This window comes from Phalacrocorax aristotelis, chromosome 3 (genome assembly GCF_949628215.1).
Source record: "Phalacrocorax aristotelis chromosome 3, bGulAri2.1, whole genome shotgun sequence".
NCBI lineage: Eukaryota > Metazoa > Chordata > Aves > Suliformes > Phalacrocoracidae > Phalacrocorax > Phalacrocorax aristotelis.
The window spans coordinates 51,526,598-51,545,537 of record NC_134278.1 but is presented as its reverse complement, the minus strand read 5'-3'; the positions used below and the strand labels follow the sequence as shown (position 1 = coordinate 51,545,537).

The 18,940-nt window shown below is 45.1% G+C and overlaps 2 protein-coding genes across 6 annotated transcripts in view; one reads left to right on the top strand and one right to left on the bottom strand.

Moving 5' to 3' along the window:
- The window catches only part of CDC40 (cell division cycle 40), a 44,974-nt gene extending 31,148 nt beyond the window's left edge, over positions 1 to 13,826 (bottom strand). The window contains exons 1-2 of the mRNA XM_075087433.1: positions 13,603 to 13,826; positions 1,103 to 1,189 (exon numbers count right to left, since the gene is read on the bottom strand). Coding sequence (XP_074943534.1) covers positions 1,103 to 1,189; positions 13,603 to 13,794 — 279 coding nt within the window. The 5' untranslated portion in view covers positions 13,795 to 13,826. The remainder of the gene's footprint in view (positions 1 to 1,102; positions 1,190 to 13,602) is intronic.
- Positions 13,827 to 14,619: 793 nt separating this feature from the next.
- Positions 14,620 to 18,940, top strand: part of WASF1 (WASP family member 1) — a 102,721-nt gene continuing 98,400 nt past the window's right edge. For 2 of the 5 annotated variants that reach the window (XM_075087437.1, XM_075087436.1), the window contains exon 1: positions 14,622 to 15,003. The gene's annotated coding sequence lies outside the window, so the exon portion shown is untranslated. Of the gene's footprint in view, positions 15,047 to 18,940 lie in introns of all 5 variants that reach the window. The other 3 variants (XM_075087435.1, XM_075087434.1, XM_075087438.1) reach the window with 2 other exon arrangements.

The window sequence follows — 18,940 nt, the reverse complement described above, 5'->3', positions numbered from 1 at the left end:
CAGCTGGGGACTTGATGTATTATTCCAGGAAATACACTTATGAAACCCTGCCTTGCTTTTCTTCTTGCAAGATGACAAATGCCAGTCTTCCCGACCATACCATGGTTAGGAAAAAGAACAGTGAATACAAACACATGCAATACAGTGAGACTAATATCAAACTAAATTTAATTGTAATCCCTACGCTTGTCAGCCATATTTGCAGACATCTGAGACTGTCCCACATTAGGCCTCCCTAACTAAAACACTTATATGAACTAACACTGTAGTAAGTTTAAATCAGTATTTTTGCTCACACACTTCATGGCTTTGGGATGATGCAAAATGCAAGCTTGCTATGAAAAGGCCAATTTATGTGGTTCCACAAAAGGTTTTTTAAACATAAAGCATAAGTAATGTAAAAATTTCAGATTGATGCAGCTGTTGTATACCTACAATGCTAACCCCTGGTCTAACAGGAGACAAACTGTACAAAGAAGTTAAATACTGAAAAAAGTTAAATGCCTGAACAGCTATTTTTATCTTTCAGATAGTTTGTCAGTTACAATAAAATAGGAAGTGGCACCAGGCAGGCCAAGTTCAGCCTAAAATGATTTTTCACTATACAAATTTAGCATAGCTTAAGTTACTAAAATACTTAACACTGATGTGAATAGCTATACTGAAAGTACTTGGTTTTAATTATAAATCCTCCTCTTAGAAGCCATACATCCACAAGACTCACTACCATTCATTTTGTTCTAAGTACAATCAGTAGCAAAAAAGTGAAAATAGTGAGAGACTACTTTAATGCAGTTCATGTTTTACGCAACACTTTTATAATGCTATTTTCCTAGCTTGATTTTTAATTTCCGTAGCTATAATTCTGATAAACACTTTAAGATTCTTCTTAGAACAGCTTTATGCAGAATATTAAAATTCAGGTGTTAAAAATACCAACACACCTGTGTAGAATGTTTTTTCAATTTGCCCAAACTAGATTCCAAAACACAGCAAGCATCCAAAGAAGGTATGTCTTATAAGAATTTCATACGAGATTTATAGAACATCTGCCCTTAAAGCCAAAGGCATTTCTGCTCTAGAGATCAATATTTTTTCTTACCTCAGGTGCAAACATGGTATCATAAGTGGGATTGTACTGAACTTCCTTGATAGCAGGATCAAGGTGGACTCCTGTTTCCACATCTTCCTGAAATAAAACAGACATATTAATACAGCATTCATTACATACAGACTTTTAAAACCATGACATTGCCCCATTTCAGACCAAATTAGTGCTGTAGTTCAAGTTGACACTGTGAGCACAATGAAAGGAGAAGAGTAGCTCAGCAGAAGTTTCTATTTTTAAAAAATATTGATTGCAAACCCAACATCTGGCCCTCACTGAGAAATTTGTCTAAGATACATGCGGAATTTTGTATGTGTACTACTACTTTTTTTTTTTTAAAGACTTCATGCACACACTTTAAAAACAGTAGCATGATTGGAGGCAAGCTGCTTTTTTTTTTAATCTTTGAGGATGTTTGAATACCAGACCTTGTAAAGAAGAGCCAATTAACATTGTCACCAATTGAATATAAAAGTGTGAAAACCAGAGTTATACAAAAGGTAGAAGGCAGAAGTGACAAGTAACTCTTTTGAGAGATGGGAAAATATATTAGACATCCACAAAAACCTATGTATAGCAATGAGTTTCAGAGAATCCAACGATCCCCTATCTCCAAGTTTTTACCAAAAGGTATAAACAGAATTCAGCCTCAGTATATAAACACATTTCCAAGCCTGTTGTGACAAAAATTTAACTTGATAGATGAAGGGACAAGAAAGAGGGGCTAACCAAAAGAATAACTTCTCTAGCAACTCAAAGGGAAAAACTCTGAAGGGCACATGCAGCTGAAGTAGAAGACAGATAAGATAGGAAAGAAAAAGGATGATTAGGTGGCAGTGCTCAAAAAGATCTGGTTTCAGAGAGCTCTACAAAGGCCCAATTACATTGATCCTAAATTGACACTACCTCCCCACACCCTTCAAGGGCTCATTTAATGGAGAACTTTATTTTGTGGTATTATTACTGGTATTGCTTCCTGCATCTTTATTCTAGTATAAATGCATTTGAAAGGGATTTACAATGAGCTAGTATATTGATAATATCCCTAGTAATTACACTGAAAAAGCTATCTTAGCATCAGTGTTTAATCAGCGCTCTTCTACCACAGGATCCAAAAGCATTTGCAACTCACAGAAGGAAGTGACACAATAGAGGATTGAATTTTAGCAGTCACTTCATTAATAGAAAATTACCTCAAACAAACTCAATCTTGCTTTGTATTATAGTATCTTGAAAGAGCAAAACGGCCTGTTCTTTACTTATTTAATATTGTTAGCTATTCTCTGACGTGCTGTGCCCAGAAGCTTTTTTTCTCCCCAATACAACAGCAGGTCAATTACAAACAAATTTGCTTAGGCATGCAAGACTTAGGTTTTAAAACCTGGCTTTCTAGAACACAGAAAAGCAAAACAGTACCTAAAGATCTTTGGCTTGTAACCTGACTATATTTGGTTTAAACTGCTCAGAAATAAAAAGTATCGTGATTTTTTTTTTTAAGAAAGAGAATGACATCAGCAATCCCTCAATTGTTCTACTAAGACCACTGTCTTAGCAGAATTGTTAAGTCCAACTAGAAAGTTTTACTCTCACTGTGTATCAATTATTTTAACAGGCAGGTCCAGCCGTTGCACTGCTCTTGCTTGAGCCCTCAGCGCTGCCAATTCTCAGCCTGACCTCATTTCTCTCATCACACGACCTTTCCAATTCACTGGGCTTGGATGACAACGGCTACCGGGACATTCACAGCCCTGACTTTCATACACTATGAACTTGCCTGGGAACAGCACAGCAGGCCTAATCCAGTCATTGAGCAACAACAACAGACCCCTGCCCCATCCCCTTCTAGAACAGGAGCACATCAAAACCGTTCCTAACCTGTACTACCTACAGACTTAGATTTCCCTTCATAGCTCCATGGCCTGAGGACATTTTCCATAGCCAATTTTTTCAAGTCACATCATACAGCTTGCTCTGCCAGCTAGACTTCGCATCTTATCCACCAACCTTATAATTTGAGAAAATAAAAATTAGTATCATTGATAATATGGCAAAATTTATCTGATCAAATGTCAGTGACATTTAACAGTGATCAGCTTACTTGAAGTTAAGACACAGGGTTTTTTTTCCTGCTCTTTAAACTGAAAAAGTGAGAAAAACCCAGTTTTGCAAAAATGCCAACAATTTTTCAGTCCTGCTGTTTTTCCTCCTCTTTTCTCCCTGATAAGTCCTATTACATGATGCTCAGTAATTGAGAAAAGAAACAGATTGTGCCATGAGAGCCGATCCTCTGCTGGACGATTATAGCAATTCTGGTTCTACTTCGCTGTTGATGGAACAGCGCTGAGTCACTTGGAAACCACACAATATGTTCACTCCTAGACCACCACAGGCATAGTCTTTCTGTGTGAAAACCACCGAGCCTTGAAATTGAAGCACATGTTATATTCCAGGAGCTACACTCCTCAAGACCTCCAGCCTTATTCATGCTTTCATATATTTGGGCATCAAATGATGATCTGTTAATATGCTGCGGAAGCACATAATGGTTATCTTTTCACTATGCCATCTCACTTTAAACTATGTAATAATTCGAGCATGTCTCAACTCCCCTCTTTACCTGCTCAGTATTTTAAAGAATCAAAATCTTGATACGAAAATATGTACTGACACAACATATTCTGAAACGTTAGTCTACAGCAAGAGTTTGACTTGCAGCAGACGAATTAATGTCTGGTCAACATCCAATGAATGCCATTTTGTACAGTATTACAAGCCTCTGGTAGGTTGCAGAAACACTAAAAACATTAACCTAGCCCATCAATCATTTCACAAATTGGTAAGCTATCTGCATTGGGGCATTTTGGCTTGGGGTTTTGGGTTTATTTTTGTGGTTTTTCTTTTTTTTTTTCTCTTTAATGAAAGAACTCATCAGCAACCTCTGCACATGGTGAAGATCACTGGGTACGACTGCACGCATCACCAGAAGACCATTTGAGCAGAACTCATCTTTCTAAAACCCAAAAAGCGAAAAAAGTAAACATACAGGTCTTACAACTCTTGCCCCCTTACGCTGGTAACAGCTGACAGAACTTAGCTGCATGCATTCTAGAGGCATTTCCTGTAGCTATGGCAAACAGGGAAGGGATCACAAGAGAAGCAGTCTGGTAGCCATGACTGAGATAAGGTAATCTAAGGGATCACATCCCTCTGCTGTGCTGTAGTTTTTCCTTTGGTCACACACGATGTGCCTTAATTTATCTAAAAGCATAAGGTGAGCAATTTATCATGCAGCTTATGTCCCAAGTGTTACACAAGTGGCTCTGCAGGATGGAAGACTATGAGTAGCTAGGCTGAAAGAAGAGGGCATCTGTGAATTTAACAGTTGGCTAAGTATTACTCTATGTCACTTCCCATTCAGAAAGGCATAGGAATCATAAAAAGTGGGGGTGTCAAGATGCTGTCAATTTAAACAGATGTAGTGCTCCTCTGCAGAGAGCTAAAAGTTCAGCTGTAGGACTGGCAGAGAAGCAGCTTGTGTTTGCTGCAACTCAGAATTAATATAAATATGGGCTTTATGGCATGCTGCAATATCATTAAAGGTGGTACACCCCATATAACGTGGAAAAGAAGAACTAGGGTTTTAGAAAGTTATGTTTTACTGAATATGCTTTCTTGGAAGACAGAATACAATGGAGCTACAAACTTCAGCTCTACATGTCACCTCTGCTTTTCTCAGCGCTGCTAACAAGAGCCCAACTAAAATACAGTGGCCACACTGGGCACCACAGGTAAGACTCGTGCTACTGAAAGGGGTCCAAAAGAGAAAATCAAGAATGATCAAAGGTCTAAGAAAATATGACCTGTATAGAAAAATTGAACAACCTAATTCAGCCTAAAAGAGATTCAGATTATATGACTTAGCAGAAATAAGGCCAGTCTAGCACTGAAATTACTCAGTCTATAGATCCACTGAAGTTTGGCAGACAGGTCAAATGAGTTTCTGTCCAGGCAGACACGGGTATCACTCTTGATGCAAGGCAAAAAAGCAGATGATATCTTATCACGGAACTACTTGGTGTGTTGGTTGGGGTTTTTTGTCTATTTATTTTTAAACTAGATGTGCTGTCTACTTACTTGCCATATCAGGTTGATTTACAGTTCAGGTATGATTTGATAAGGTAAAAAATACTTTGACACTTAGATACTATCCTTTTGCCTTTTTCATCCTACAACACAGCATCACACTATCATCAGAGAATGGTACTCAGGGTTGTACTCTGGGATATTAGCATTTCCTAAGGAATCTACCTTGAGACAGAAAGAAGCTTTTGGCACGAAGTGTAGGCAAGCAGGTGCTTCATTATAACTCCCTAGAGACCACAGAATGTCTAGCTCGTACCAAGGCTTGCTCCTTTAGTCCTACCATAAAGGCCCTCTGGCCAGGAAAGAGCACAGGAAACAGAAGGGATTTTATGCTATAAATACAGTAAATTAGATTAGCTTTCCTTCTTACGGATTCCTTAAACATACCACAGACCTGTTTTTCTTTGGAAAACCCCTACCTGAATGCCATAAACCAAAACTGTTACCATCTACAAAAAGTACTTGACTTACAGAATGCAAAATAGTTCAATAATTTAAAAAAAAAAAATCCAAAAAAAGGCTTGCTAGAAGTTTTATATGTATGCAAGACAAAAACATTTTTTAATTGAACACAGACAAAATCCCTGTAATAGGCATCAAAGCAAAACCTTAAATAAAAGAAACAAGCTGCAGCATGGACTGCAACACTGAGTGCTAATTCTGTTCCTTAGAAAAAATATAATGTTGCTTATGTTAAGGCAACTCACAAACCTTTTAATCCACAATATTTTTAGATTTCAGCCACATTCTGTAATCCCCACTGTGCCAATATGTGACTATCTGTAAGTTTAATGAGAACCATTTATCCATTCAGAAGCAGAATTTGACACTTAAATCTCAAGTGTTTGTCTAAACATGAAGTTTGTTAGAATAAAGCAAAGTTCAGAGTTTTCAAAGTTTCCTATTATGCAAGCAATGAGTTGTGATGTCTATGTGTTTTTTTTTCTGGACATTTTAGATAATAAACCTACAGTGTTCTATCCTCCCAGGTGAATTCATTACTAATTAGCTAACTAGCTAAAAAAGGGCAGGCTGCTTTGCATATGATTTATGTAGTTTTAATTATCCATTAAATTAAAATGGGGTAAATTAAGACCCTATCCCATGAGCCACAGAGGCTTAAGCAGTTTGTCACTTACCGATTCTTGCATAAACCTCTTGGGCTGTCAAATACTGAGTACTATCTCATTCTAAAGATTTTCAGATTTACTACCAAGAGATGAATGGCATTTACAGTGAAGTCCCAACATTAAGATTTTGTTCTTATCAGCTCTTAGTCATTCTACTCATTCATACACTCTTAACAGTAAATGTCCATCCCACTAACTTCAATAGAATAAAAATAAACCAGCAAGAAAAGCATGTGGTAAATGGTTTTGTTGAACTAGGTTAGATTCCCAGCATCCTGCAGGGTGACAAGTTCTAAATATCTATTCTCTACAAGGCATTTTGTGTCAAAAAAATCAGGAAAACTCACCATATAAAAGAAGCCAAAACATTCCTAACAAATAATACCTCACAAATCACTGATATTCATCACTGCTACAGAATGATCACACGCTGACTTTGCATCTCTTTCTCCATAGATGGGTAGGGATTAGGTTTTAAAAAACATTAAGAAATGTGACTGAAGTCTGTTTCTTCCCTTGACGTAGTATTTTTCTGGACACCTGCATAGTACTAAGGTAAACTAGATTCAACAGAGAAACAGACCTGAGACTTCCAATCCCTTCCCACGTTAAAGCCAACACAAAACCTCCAGCCCCTGCACTGGGCCAGGACAGCCTAGCTGACTGCAACCCAGTTGAGTCACCTCTCCTCAAAACCAGTGAACGAGATACTGTAGGTAAATATTGTAAAATCTGCTCCCATCCAAGTCTCACCATGAACTGATGATCAAACAGTACATGCTCTCACCAAAAGCAAAGCTTATAGCTACATTTCCTGTCAAATTGATTTCTTCACAGAATGTGCAATTTCCTGATTTTCTTCCAGTGAATTCAACAGTGAAGGCAGATACTTTGTGAGCAATCTTAGGGTGATTTTCTCATATCAGCAGAAGCTGTAAGAAAACTAATTATAATTGGTTTAGCAATGTCTAGCAAAATATAACTTAGAAAGAATCCTAAAATAAGAGGTTTAGAGCAAAAAAAAAAAACCGGAAACTGCTATATTATAGGACTTGAAACACATGCTGACACCTACTTTCAAATCAAAGCCAGCATTATTAAAGCACTGAACAAACATTCATAATGCTGTTAAGGACTTAATGCTGTGTTAAGGACCAAGTAAATGAGCATCTGTATTTGACTTTTTCAGTTTATGTTCTTAATTAGCCTAATTCACTCCACACATAAAAGCCACCACTAACAAACACACCTTACTTAGCCAGTTTCTGGATACCTAACAGCACAGGAGCTCTGGATCATTAGACTTCCATTACTTAAACATATTCTGGGTTTCTTCTCACTGTGTTAACCACAGTTAATCAGTTCACAATCGTAGTCAACTAATCAATTGCTTTAAGAGCCTAGGACACGAAGAGCCAGCCTAGCCCAGTATCATGGGCACTGCCGTCCTGGGGAAGAGATCTCTATGACCAATTAATAACTGGTGCCTCAAATTCTTCACAGGTTCTTATCTCAGAATAACCAGAGTCAATGCAACTGTCCTGGAGCTACCCATCCTGCAGTAAGATGCTCTTACAGAGCAGAAAGGCCTAAGGCATTACTTCAGGTGGGCTCTGGTTCTCCTTGAAGTAGGCTGGACCAACAGACAAGTGCCGCTGCCTGTGTGAGGCCTGACTAGGAGCCGAAAGCATGGGTGTTCCTGTATGGGAGCCTCCCTTCCTCTGGAAGCCACATATGTGGCTCATAGAAAACACCACAGAGGCAAAAAGGTCATACCTACTATTGGTTTTAACTGCCTTAAATATAACCATGAAGCTGATTAAGGCAAAAAAAAATCCATAGAAAACCAGTAGCAAAGCACCAGGGTGGCACGTGCTTAGCCAGTGCAGCTACTAGAGTCAGATGGAACAGATGAGCTATGCTTCATGAAGATATGCTCCTACCGTGACTGGAGGCACCTACTATATCTTAGAGACAAAAATGAGAACAGCACTTTATTTTTCCCAAACAGAAAACACAATCACCAGCAGGAAGCTGAGAAGAGCTGCATCTATATCAATAAATCAATGATTCCACAAATCCTTGCAGAAGTCACAGGACCTGACTTTCCTCTGAATGAAAGTCCACTCACGGTGGAATGAATGAGTAGAAGTACTGAACCCGCACTCTGACGGTGCAAGTGCCGAGGACACCACAAAACTATTCTATATGTCCTGCCCCTTGCGATGGACCACTGCTCCTAATAGTAAGCTATAAGTTAGCTTATAGCTGCTGTACTGGAAAAGGCAGTGAGTATTTAACCCCCTCTCCATGCTGTTTAATGATCTGGTAGGTCTCTGTCATACTTTTCACCTCAGTCGTCTTCATTTTTGGCCTCCTCAGTGATTCCTCATACAGAAGTAGGACCCTTCTTCAGCCCTGCTGCCCTTCTCTGAACTTTTTGCAGTTATAAGGTATCCTTTTCTGGATGAAGGGACCAGAAGTGCACACTTTCTTCCCTTGGTGTCTTCTCTCAGGTACTGTAATGTTATCGGCACTTCAGTGGTGCTGAAAATAGTAGTAGAAACACGCACTTTCATCTAGTCAGCTTTCCAACTTAAAATTAAAGTAGAAGTGTTACTGGATTGAAGTAACCAATAACTATAACTCAATGATACTTATAATAAGTAATTTAAGAACAAGATCAGCAATACCCTGAACTTTAGAAGGGCAGATTTTGGATTGTTAAGGAGTCTGATTAACAGAGTCCCTTGGGAGGCAGTCCTGAAGGGCAAAGGAGTCCAGGAAGGCTGGATGTTATTAAAGAAGGAAATCTCAAAGGTGCAGGAGCAGGCTGTCCCCATAAGCTGTAAGCTGAGCAGGCGGGGCAGAAGACCAGCTTGGCTGAACAGGGAGCTTTGGCTGGAACTCAAGAAAAAAGGAGAACTTACTGCCTTTGGAAGAAGGGGCAGGTGACTCAGGAGGACTACAAGGATGTTGCGAGGTTATGCAGGGAAAAAATTACAAAGTTGAAGGCCCAGTTGGAACTTAAACTGGCCACCACCATTAAAGACAACAAAAAATGTTTTTCATAAATGTTTCAGTGACAAAAAGAGGGCCAGGGAGAATCTCCCTCCTTTGTTGGATGCGGAAGGTAACCTTGCCACGAAAGATGAGAAGGCTGAGGTACTTAATGCTTTCTTTGCCTCAGTCTTTAACAGTCAGACTGGTCATCCTTGGGGTTGTCAGGCCCCTGTGCTGGGAGACAGAGATAGTATGCAGAATGAACTCCCAGTTGTTGAAGAGGTGGCAGTCACCAACCTGCTCCTTCACCTGGATGTTCACAAGTCCATGGGGCCGGCTGGGATCCACCCAACCAGAGGAGCTCGCCAAGCTACTCTCCATCATTTATCAGCAGTCCTGGTCAACCGGGGAGGTCCCAGATGACTTGAAACTAGTGAATGAGATGCCCCTCTACAAGAAGGGTCGGAAGGACGATCCATGGAACTACAGGCCTGTCAGCATGACCTCGGTGCCAGGAAAGGTCATGGAGCAGATCATCTTGAATGCCATTACGCAGCACATGTGGGACAATCAGGGGATCAGGCTCAGCCAGCATGGGTTTATGAAAGGGAGGTCCTGCCTCACTAACCTGATCTCCTTCTATGATAAGGTGACCCGCTTAGTGGATGACGCGAAGGCTGTGGACGTTGCCTACTTGGACTTTAGTAAGGCCTTTGACACTGTCTCCCACAGCATTCTCCTGGAGAAGCTGGCTGCTCAGGGCTTGGACAAGCGCACTCTGTGCTGGCTTAAAAACTGGCTGGACGGCCAAGCCCAGAGAGTGGTGGTGAATGGAGTCAAATCCAGTTGGTGGCCAGCCACTAGTGGTGTTCCCCAGGGCTCAGTGCTGGGACTGGTCCTGTTCAATATCTTCACTGATGATCTGGATGAGGGGATTGAGTGCATCCTCAGTAAGTTTGCAGATGATACCAAGCTGGGTGGAAGTGTTGATCTGCTGGAGGGCAGGAAGGCCCTACAGAGGGACCTGGACAGGCTGGATCGTTGGGCCAGAGCCAACGGTATGAGATTCAACAAGGCCAAGTGTCGACACTTGCACTTGGCTCACAACGACCCCATGCAATGCTACAGGCTTGGGGAGGAGTGGCTGGAAAGCTGCCTGGAGGAAAAGGACCTGGGGGTGTTGGTTGGCAGCTGACTGAACATGAGCCAGCAGTGTGCTCAGGTGGCCAAGAAGGCCAACGGCATCCTGGCTTGTATCAGGAATAGTGTGGCCAGCAGGAGCAGGGAGGTCATAGTGCCCCTGTACTCAGCACTGGTGAGGCCGCACCTCAAGTACTGTGTTCAGTTTTGGGCCCCTCACTACAAGACATTGAGGTGCTGGAGCGTGTCCAGAGAAGGGCAACGAAATTGGTGAAGGGTCTAGAGAACAAGTCTTACGAGGAGCAGCTGAGGGAGCTGGGGTTGTTTAGTCTGGAGAAGAGTAGGCTGAGGGGACACCTCATCGCTCTCTACAACTACCTGAAAGGAGGTTGTAGCGAGGTGGGGGTTGGTCTGTTCTCCCTAGTAACAAGGGATAGGATGAGAGGAAATGGCCTCAAGCTGCGCCAGGGGAAGTTTAGGTTGGACATTAGAAAAAGCTTCTTCACCGGAAGGGTTGTCAAACATTGGAACAGGCTGCCCAGGGAGATGGTTGAGTCTCCATCCCTGGAGGTATTTAAAAGAAGGGTAGACGTGGTGCTTGAGGATATGGTTTAGTGGTGGACTTGGCAGTGTTAGGTTAGCGGTTGGACTCAATGATCTTAAGGGTCCTTTCCAACCTTAACGATTCTATGGTTCTAATAGGCCTATTTTAACAGGTGGACTTTAAGAGGAGGGTTTAACAGAAGCCGTCCCCTCAAACTTTTAAAAGAAAGTTACAAGTCATTAGTACAGTTTTCAGATATAGAAAAACTATTTTCAGAAAAATATGCTTTTATATGCCTATGATGTAATTTGAGGCAAGAACTCATCAGATTTCTGTAGAATAAAGAAATACATCTTGGAGTAACTGGGCTGGCTATACTTGATATGAACATTTAAGTAACAACAAAACACCCAACTATAGCTGAGTGTGCTAACAATTATGCTTTTCTATCAAAGGGAGTGAGGAACCTACTCCTCTTTAAAGTACATGTAAGTCTAACATCTGTGCAAATTAACAGGCCAAACTTCTGAACCAGAAATAGGGACAATGATTAGAACTAGGATGCAGAACACCAACCAGTTAAGATTTATATTCTCAACTGCCAAAAATGCACTTGTGTGCAGCTGTCATTTATATTTGTTTTATGACTAACCCTTCTAGCCTCCCTTCTTACCACCACCTTTTCTTATCCATTCCTGGTCCCTTGTGTAATACATATCCATGCACTTAGGAGTACTTGATTCTTACTCATGTCAAAACAACATTTGCTCAAGTGAAGTGATACTAATGAACTGTAACTCTGCTTTCCTCCTCACTCAGCTTGCTGGTTTTCCAACTCTGTACTTCAAGAATTCTTGTGACCTACACTCAAACATCATGTCTTTTATATTTGTTCAGTAAGGGCTTTCTAATCCTGAAAAATTAGGGTAAATTCCTGAGGGGGTGACTGGGAAGCTTCCACCACTGACTGGTGGGACACTATCATTTTTAGACATGGAAGGTGTTGCGAGTGTGTTGTCTGAGACCAGCACTTCTTTCTTGAACCATAAAAGACTGAATAGAAAGCCTGATGCCAGTCTACAAGGATATGATCTGTTACTCCTCAAAGAAGGTTGTGGTTCTAAAAGAAGCTCCAGTATGCTGTGTATTCAGAAAGCATCAGCTTGAAGTCATTGATCTTTTCAGTTATATGCATCTCATCTGTGATCGCAAATAAAAACGACAGACAACATTTTAATGAAACATCTTGATACTCAGAAACCTCACTTCCTTTTTATCTTGGTTAACAGAATGCCTGCTGCAGAGACAGCCCTAGATGTACCGCTGGATACCCCTTTCAGGGCACAGCCTGGCAAACAGCTTTGAATGGAACATGCTACTGACACCTAACTCTCCTCCAGCTGCTTGATTCTACTCTGGCACTGCTGTGCTGGCACAGCATTTGCGCAGATCAGGGAATGGATCAAAGGACAAATAACTCCACCAGAATTATTTTTTTAAAAATTCAGATCAGGTACTTGATGTCAGTCACCAAGTGACTGTATAAACCTTTGTGCTAGCATGGCAAAGGGAAAACAGCTACAGCTTTAAGAGTGGTGAAGAGCACAGCCAATGCTACTTGCCACTTATCATCATTCACACTCAGAAGATATTATGGATGTTACTTAGCATTCCTTTCAAAGCCTGTATGTGACAGTCTGCCAGAGGCTGCAGTTCAAGTTAGATATTTCTAAGACTCTGAGGGATGAGAATGCACATCTAGTCAGTACATACAATATAACATGCACATGCAAATATGATCAGTTGCGATAGCATGTGATTAACTAATGACACGAAAGTGAAAGACTCCATCCACCCCTTTGTCACAAAGTAGGAAACTTTTCAAAACAATTGGAAGCAACACAATGCTACAGTGACAATCATCACGGTGAGATGCCTCCTCTTCATTAGAAATTAGTTGCTTATATTTAAAATCTCAAAACCAAACCAACATCCTCCTCTCCCTCTTTCTGGAATCACAAAAGTGAACCAATATGATACCAAACTTAGAAAACTAAGTTTCCCAAGCAAGACTGGAACGAAAACAGGAGCACCGACCAGCTTTCAGGCTGCTCTTCAGAACAGGATTCAGCTGCGCTCCACCTGCCAAGTACCGATTTCGCCCCACCACCACCCGGGCAAGCCACACACAAAAACAAACACGGGGGAGCGCAAGGCAAGAGTATCTGAGGAACTCCAAGCAGGGCACGGCTTTGAGACGGAGATAGCACGCTACAGTAAGCTCAGCCGCCGCAGCGAGACCCACCGGCCGAGCTGCCCGACAGACGCCCTCCCTCCCCAGCCCGGGCCCCCGCACCGCACCGGGGGGCAGGGCAAGGCCGGTCGGTGGAAACGTTCCCGCGCCGGCCCCGCCCCCGCCCGCCCCCGTTTCGCCCCACTTCCGCGGCCCAGCGCTGCCCATGGGCCGTCCCCAGCGGCGGCGGCGGCGGGCGCGGCGGGCCACGGCCCCGAGGGTGGCGGAGGGACGCCTCTACCTTCACGGCTACTTCCGGGGCCGCGTCGACGGGCAGGGCCGGGGGGGCGGCGGGCGGGGGGCGCAGGTGCAGCACGGCGTCGCGGGTGGCGAGCACGGCGGCGCCCTGGGAGCCAGCCTCGGCCTCGGGCTCCGAGTCGGGCTCCGAGTCGGAGCCGCCGTAGGAGGCGAGCGCGGCGATAGCCGCCGACATCTTGGCGCGGGGGACGACGGGACGGGCAGGTCCTGGCAGCTCCGCGGGGCTGGCCGCCTGCCTTCCCCCGCAGAACGAGCGGGGTGGGGCTGCGCTCTGAAAGGTAGCTCATTAAAACGGAAAGTACGCTCTGAGGGATCCGCTGCGGTGTGCTGCGGGATGGACAGGCGTTTGAAGGGGGAAGTCATCTCCCTTCGCTGTTCTTGGTGCTTAACCTTTCAGGACTCCCGGGTTGGACTACAAGCTCCGGCATGCAACGGGCTCTGCGGGGCGGCCGCTGCCGTCCTGTCGCCGTGGGAGGAGTTTTATTGCGCCGGTCTTGCCGGGGGGACGAGCGGGAGGGGGAACTTCCCGCTGTCCGGTCCCGGGGAACGCGCGCCGGCCGGTGACAGGGGCTGCCTATCCGCGCCCAGCCCGTTACAGCCTGTGACGGGCGCTTGGGCCATCTCCCCCGCTCTTGCCTGCACGCCACGTAATGGCAGGGGAAAACACGCAACAGAGGCTGGGCGCGATAGCTCCCGGGCGCCCGCCACCCCCCGCACGCAAGGGGTTTTCGCCGCCTCTTCGGTAGGGAGGCGGTGGCAGCTGAGCCGGGCTGTGCCGGTCCCGCCGCTCCGCCGGCGCTCGCTCAACCCCCAGCTCCCACCGCCCCGGCCCGGGGGCGGACAGTGCCCTGGGGAGCCCTGCCCCCTCCCGCTGATTGGCCGTCAGCAGCCGGCTTTGTGTACGTCACAATGGCGGGCCCCGCCCCGCCCGTGACCGGGAAAGGGAGCCGGCGGGCCGGACCGTACCACCTGCCGCCCGCGGGGTGGGGAGGGGTGGGTTCCCTTCGCCTCCCCTCCCTCAAGTCGCGGGGTTGGGGGGCGGTGGCGGCGCATGGACCAGCCCGAGCATCGGGCGCGGGGGGGCCGGGTCCGGCCGCCGGGTAAACAGCCCTGCCTCCCGCCCGCCCGCCCGCCTCGGCGCGCCGAGAGGCCCCTCCTCCCGCACACACACGCGCTGTCCTGTCTCTATTGTGAAGCCTTCGGGGGAGCTCCGCGCCGCCGCACGCGCCCCCGCCGCCTACCCCCGGCCCGGAGCCGCCGGTCGGCTGGCGGCGGCGGCGCGCGCGCGGAATGGCCGGCGCCGTTTGAAGTTCCAGCGCCCCAACGGCTGCGGGGGCAGCGCGAGGCGGAGGCGGAGGGAGGGGCTGAGGCGAGCGGCGTGAAGGTGCGAGGCGAGGGGAGGCGGAGAACGGGAGCCGGGCCGGCAAGTAAGTGCCCCCGCACCCTTTCCTCGCGGCCCCGGGGCGGGCGGGACTGGGCACCCTCCCTTCCCCGCCGCGCCCCCGCTCCCCGTCGGTCCCTGCCCCACAAAGGGACCGGCCCCCGCCAGGTGTCGGCCCCCTCCCCTTTGTCCCTGCCCTTGCGGGGGGTGGCGGCGGCGGAGGGAGGGAAGGAAAGAGGGGGGAAGCACGTCGCGGCCGCCGAGCCCCTCTCCCCCGTCTCTCCGCCGTCCCCGCTCGCAGGGGCAGGAGGGGGGCGTGTTGTGAGGCGGAGGAGCGGAGGGGGCCGCGCGTGTGCCGGAGCGCGGCGGCTCGGCTCTGCTCTCTCTCCACCGCCCAGACCGCTCGCCCCGTGTGCCCGTAGCCGGCGGGGGCGGCGGGATCGCCCGGCGGGGAAGGTGGGGCCGTGTGGGGCTGGGGTCAGCGGGGCGGGGGGCGGTGGGGGTGACGTCAGCCGCCGCCAGGTGCGAGCGGCGGGCTGAGGTGTGAGGTGGGGTGTGAGGTGTGAGGCGCTCTCCCTTCCCCTCCCTTCCCTCCCTCCTTCCCTCCCTCCCTCCCAGCCGGTCGCCGCCGCCGCGGCGTCGGGGTGACTGGGGCTCGGGGAGGGCGGCGGTGGGGACGGGCGGCGGGTTTGCCCCTCGCAGGCCCGGGGATTCGATCCGATCCGACCCGACTGACGGCGGATCTCCCCGCGGAAACGCTGCTACCATTGTGAGGCCGGCTGGGAGCGGGAGAAGCACGTATGTTCCAACTTCTCCCGCCAGCAAAACGCCTTCTTCTGCGCCCGCTTCACCCGCCGACAGAATAAATAGAAAAAGTACAGAGCGCTGAAGGGCTAGCTTTAATGCCAGGTACATGCATGGCGCGTGCTTGCACCTGGAGCAGTACATTGCCATGACTTCCTTTCGTGCTGCATGTGCTTTCAGCATTAAAGTGAACATACAGTGACATCTAATTGTGACACAGTGGCATTTAATCTGATTAAATGCTCTAGTTGGATTTTCCACCCTTTTCAGTGGTCTCAGTTTTAATCAAATACCTTAGCAGGAGATAGAACTTGGATTCTGTTTGAAAAAATGATAGCATAAACGTAAGGGCAAATAGAAAGTGTTCACAGCACGGAGCGGAGCAAGACGCTGCATTTAGATTGGTTTTATTAGATATGGGCATGCCTCTTTGTATGCTAGAATCAGGATTTTAGGTAAAAGTCCCACATTTTCAACACTGAGACCTTTCTTTTGTTTACATCTCCAACTGCTGAGATATACTAGCTTTTCATATGGTAATGAGTTGATTTTTTTTCTCTTGAATATATGGATGATGAGTCTTTAAGTAAGGAAAGCTATATGACGTTTCACATGAATCACTGCTTACTAATATCAAAAGTGGATCTTCCACTGCAGTCAATGTGTTTATCGGCTGTAATTATTAACTGATTCCATATGACTGCATTCCTTTTTTCTCTTGGCATGCAGATGCTGGGTGTTGTCTGGAGTTGAAAGGTGTGCTCCCTGAAAAGTGAAAGATTTCAAGATCTATTTGTGCAACCAGTCTGTAATATTTTACCTGGAGAATTGTGTGGAAAATTATTAAACTAATTCTGCTTTGTTTCCTTGAATCTGAAATGTTTAATTGACAAAGCTGTGGTAGTTTACCGAAGTATGTTCAGCTACGTTGTGCCCAAGCATCCTAGATCGCTTGCCAGTAAAATTTAGTCATCTGGGATTCTAGATGTTTTCATTGTAGAACCTATGAAAACCACTTACTGGTTTAAATTAGTTGCCTTTCAGGTACTATCAGGCTAGTGTATAAGCAAGCACACAAGAAGGCATTTAGGGAAACACCATCTGAAGTTTCTCTTTGCTTAAATTGTAGCAAAGATTAATTTCTAGTGAGCATGCAGATGCCATTTTTGAATATGAAATACTGACTTTACTACGCTTTAAAACTGTAGGCAGGTAATATACATGGTTATCTAAAATCTGGTTTTATTGGAAAAGCTGAGGAATTGCTTATCATCACTCATCATTTGTGTCAAGCCAGTATATTAACACATAGTGGCTATTAACGGAATATTTGTGAATTCAAGAAGGGGTGTTTTGGTATAAAACAAATCAAGAGAGTGAAACAGCTTTCAAAAAACCTCTTCTCATTGATTATCATATGCTGTAAGTATGTTCTGTTTTAATCAGGTTCCAGAAAACTTATTATGTTATGCATTGGATGCTGCTGGTTCTGAGGGCAGACTGGAGTAGTGGGTGGAAGGTGATTTGGGTTACTTGGCTCTTTCCATCCAGCTTTTTCATCTGCTGTTTTTCCTAGCAGTCACTTTGTCTCTCTTCCTTTGATTTCTCCGAAGGATGATAAAGATGTCTAGCTTTGTACAGCACTTTTGTGTATAAAAAGGGCCTTTTGGCATCTGTTTGTTAGTACTCCCGGTGGTGGGTGAATACTATACCAAGTAATACCAGGTCTTCCTTTTTTCCCTCAGGTGAAGGAGGAAGAAGTGTTTTGAAAGAGTAGTTCCTTGAGCAGTAGAAGCCTGGCTTCTTACCCTTTTTTTCCCCTTTATTAAAAAAAAAAATCTCACAGATGATTGTAAGCTCTAAAGGATACCCCTCCCCCCCGCCTGTTTGAAACATTTACAGCCTCATCCTTTTGTGGATCATCTAATGTCTAATAAGGTCTTAATGCATACTGCAGCCTTTCCCTTGGTCAGGACACTGATAGCATCTTGATTTCATGAACTTAGCATTTTCTTAGGCAATTATCTTTGAGACCTCTACCCTTCCGTCAAACGTGATTGAATTCAGCCAGCCAGTTTCCAAGGGGGGGAATGCTCTGTCCCCCCCTTACCCCCCCCAACACTTCCTGCATGAGACTAATTTCCTTAAAAAGCTGGGGTAGATTATATTAAGTTTTAACTGAACATTTCACATTTTTTCCTTCACGTCGGGCTTTTCTTCCCCATAGTAGATAATGAAATATGTTTCCCTGTGCTTTCAGTTTGTTTTATCCTACTTTTTTCTCCCTTTACTTGCTCTTTCATAGTTCTGTTTTGTTGCTTTCCGTGATGGATGTGCTTTATCTCATACCCTGTGTTTTCTGTTGGTTTTTCTTCCCCACAGAAGATGATGCATATAGTCCCTCTTGTTCTATTTTTCTATGTATTTTTTTTAACACTCTCAAACTGCTATCAACCCACTTGCATATACACTTGCTTCTCATCCACCAAGATCTGTAAGTCTGCAGTTTGGAGGAAAGGAAAGAAAAAAAAGCCAGATACTTGTGAGACAGGATTGAACTAAAATATGAGGCTCTATTGTCTGTGGTAAATAAAGAGTTTGAAAGAAAATGAGGGGTTTTTTTTCCTTTGTTCCTATGCTTTTGGCTGCTGCGAAAAGGTATCCTGATGGAAGTCTTATCAGGTTACTGTCACTGCATTTGGATTGGGCCTTTTTATAACCTTCTGCTTGTGTGTCTGATGCGTCTTAATGTATTCTATTTAATTTAACTGTTTGGAGAAGAAGGCACCTTTTATAACTCATGCTCTGCCTTTTTTTACCACCTTGGAGCCTCTGACTGCTGCAAGGATGATAATACCTCTTTTCCAGTTTTTGTTTTTTTGGACTATGTCCCAGATTCTCAAAGATATCAAGGCGCCAGATTGCAATAGGAGTTCTGTGTTCCAGTACATCTGTGAATCGGTCTCTTAAGTTTTTTGGGAGGGATCTTGAGGTTGTCTGACACAGATTACAGGCTATATATTTCATGTTTACAAGACATGGTTTCAGAGAAGAAAAGATATCGGATAAGACCGGAGCAAATTAGACTGTCATACTTATTTCAAATGACTTCGCAAACAAAATAATTTTTTCTGTA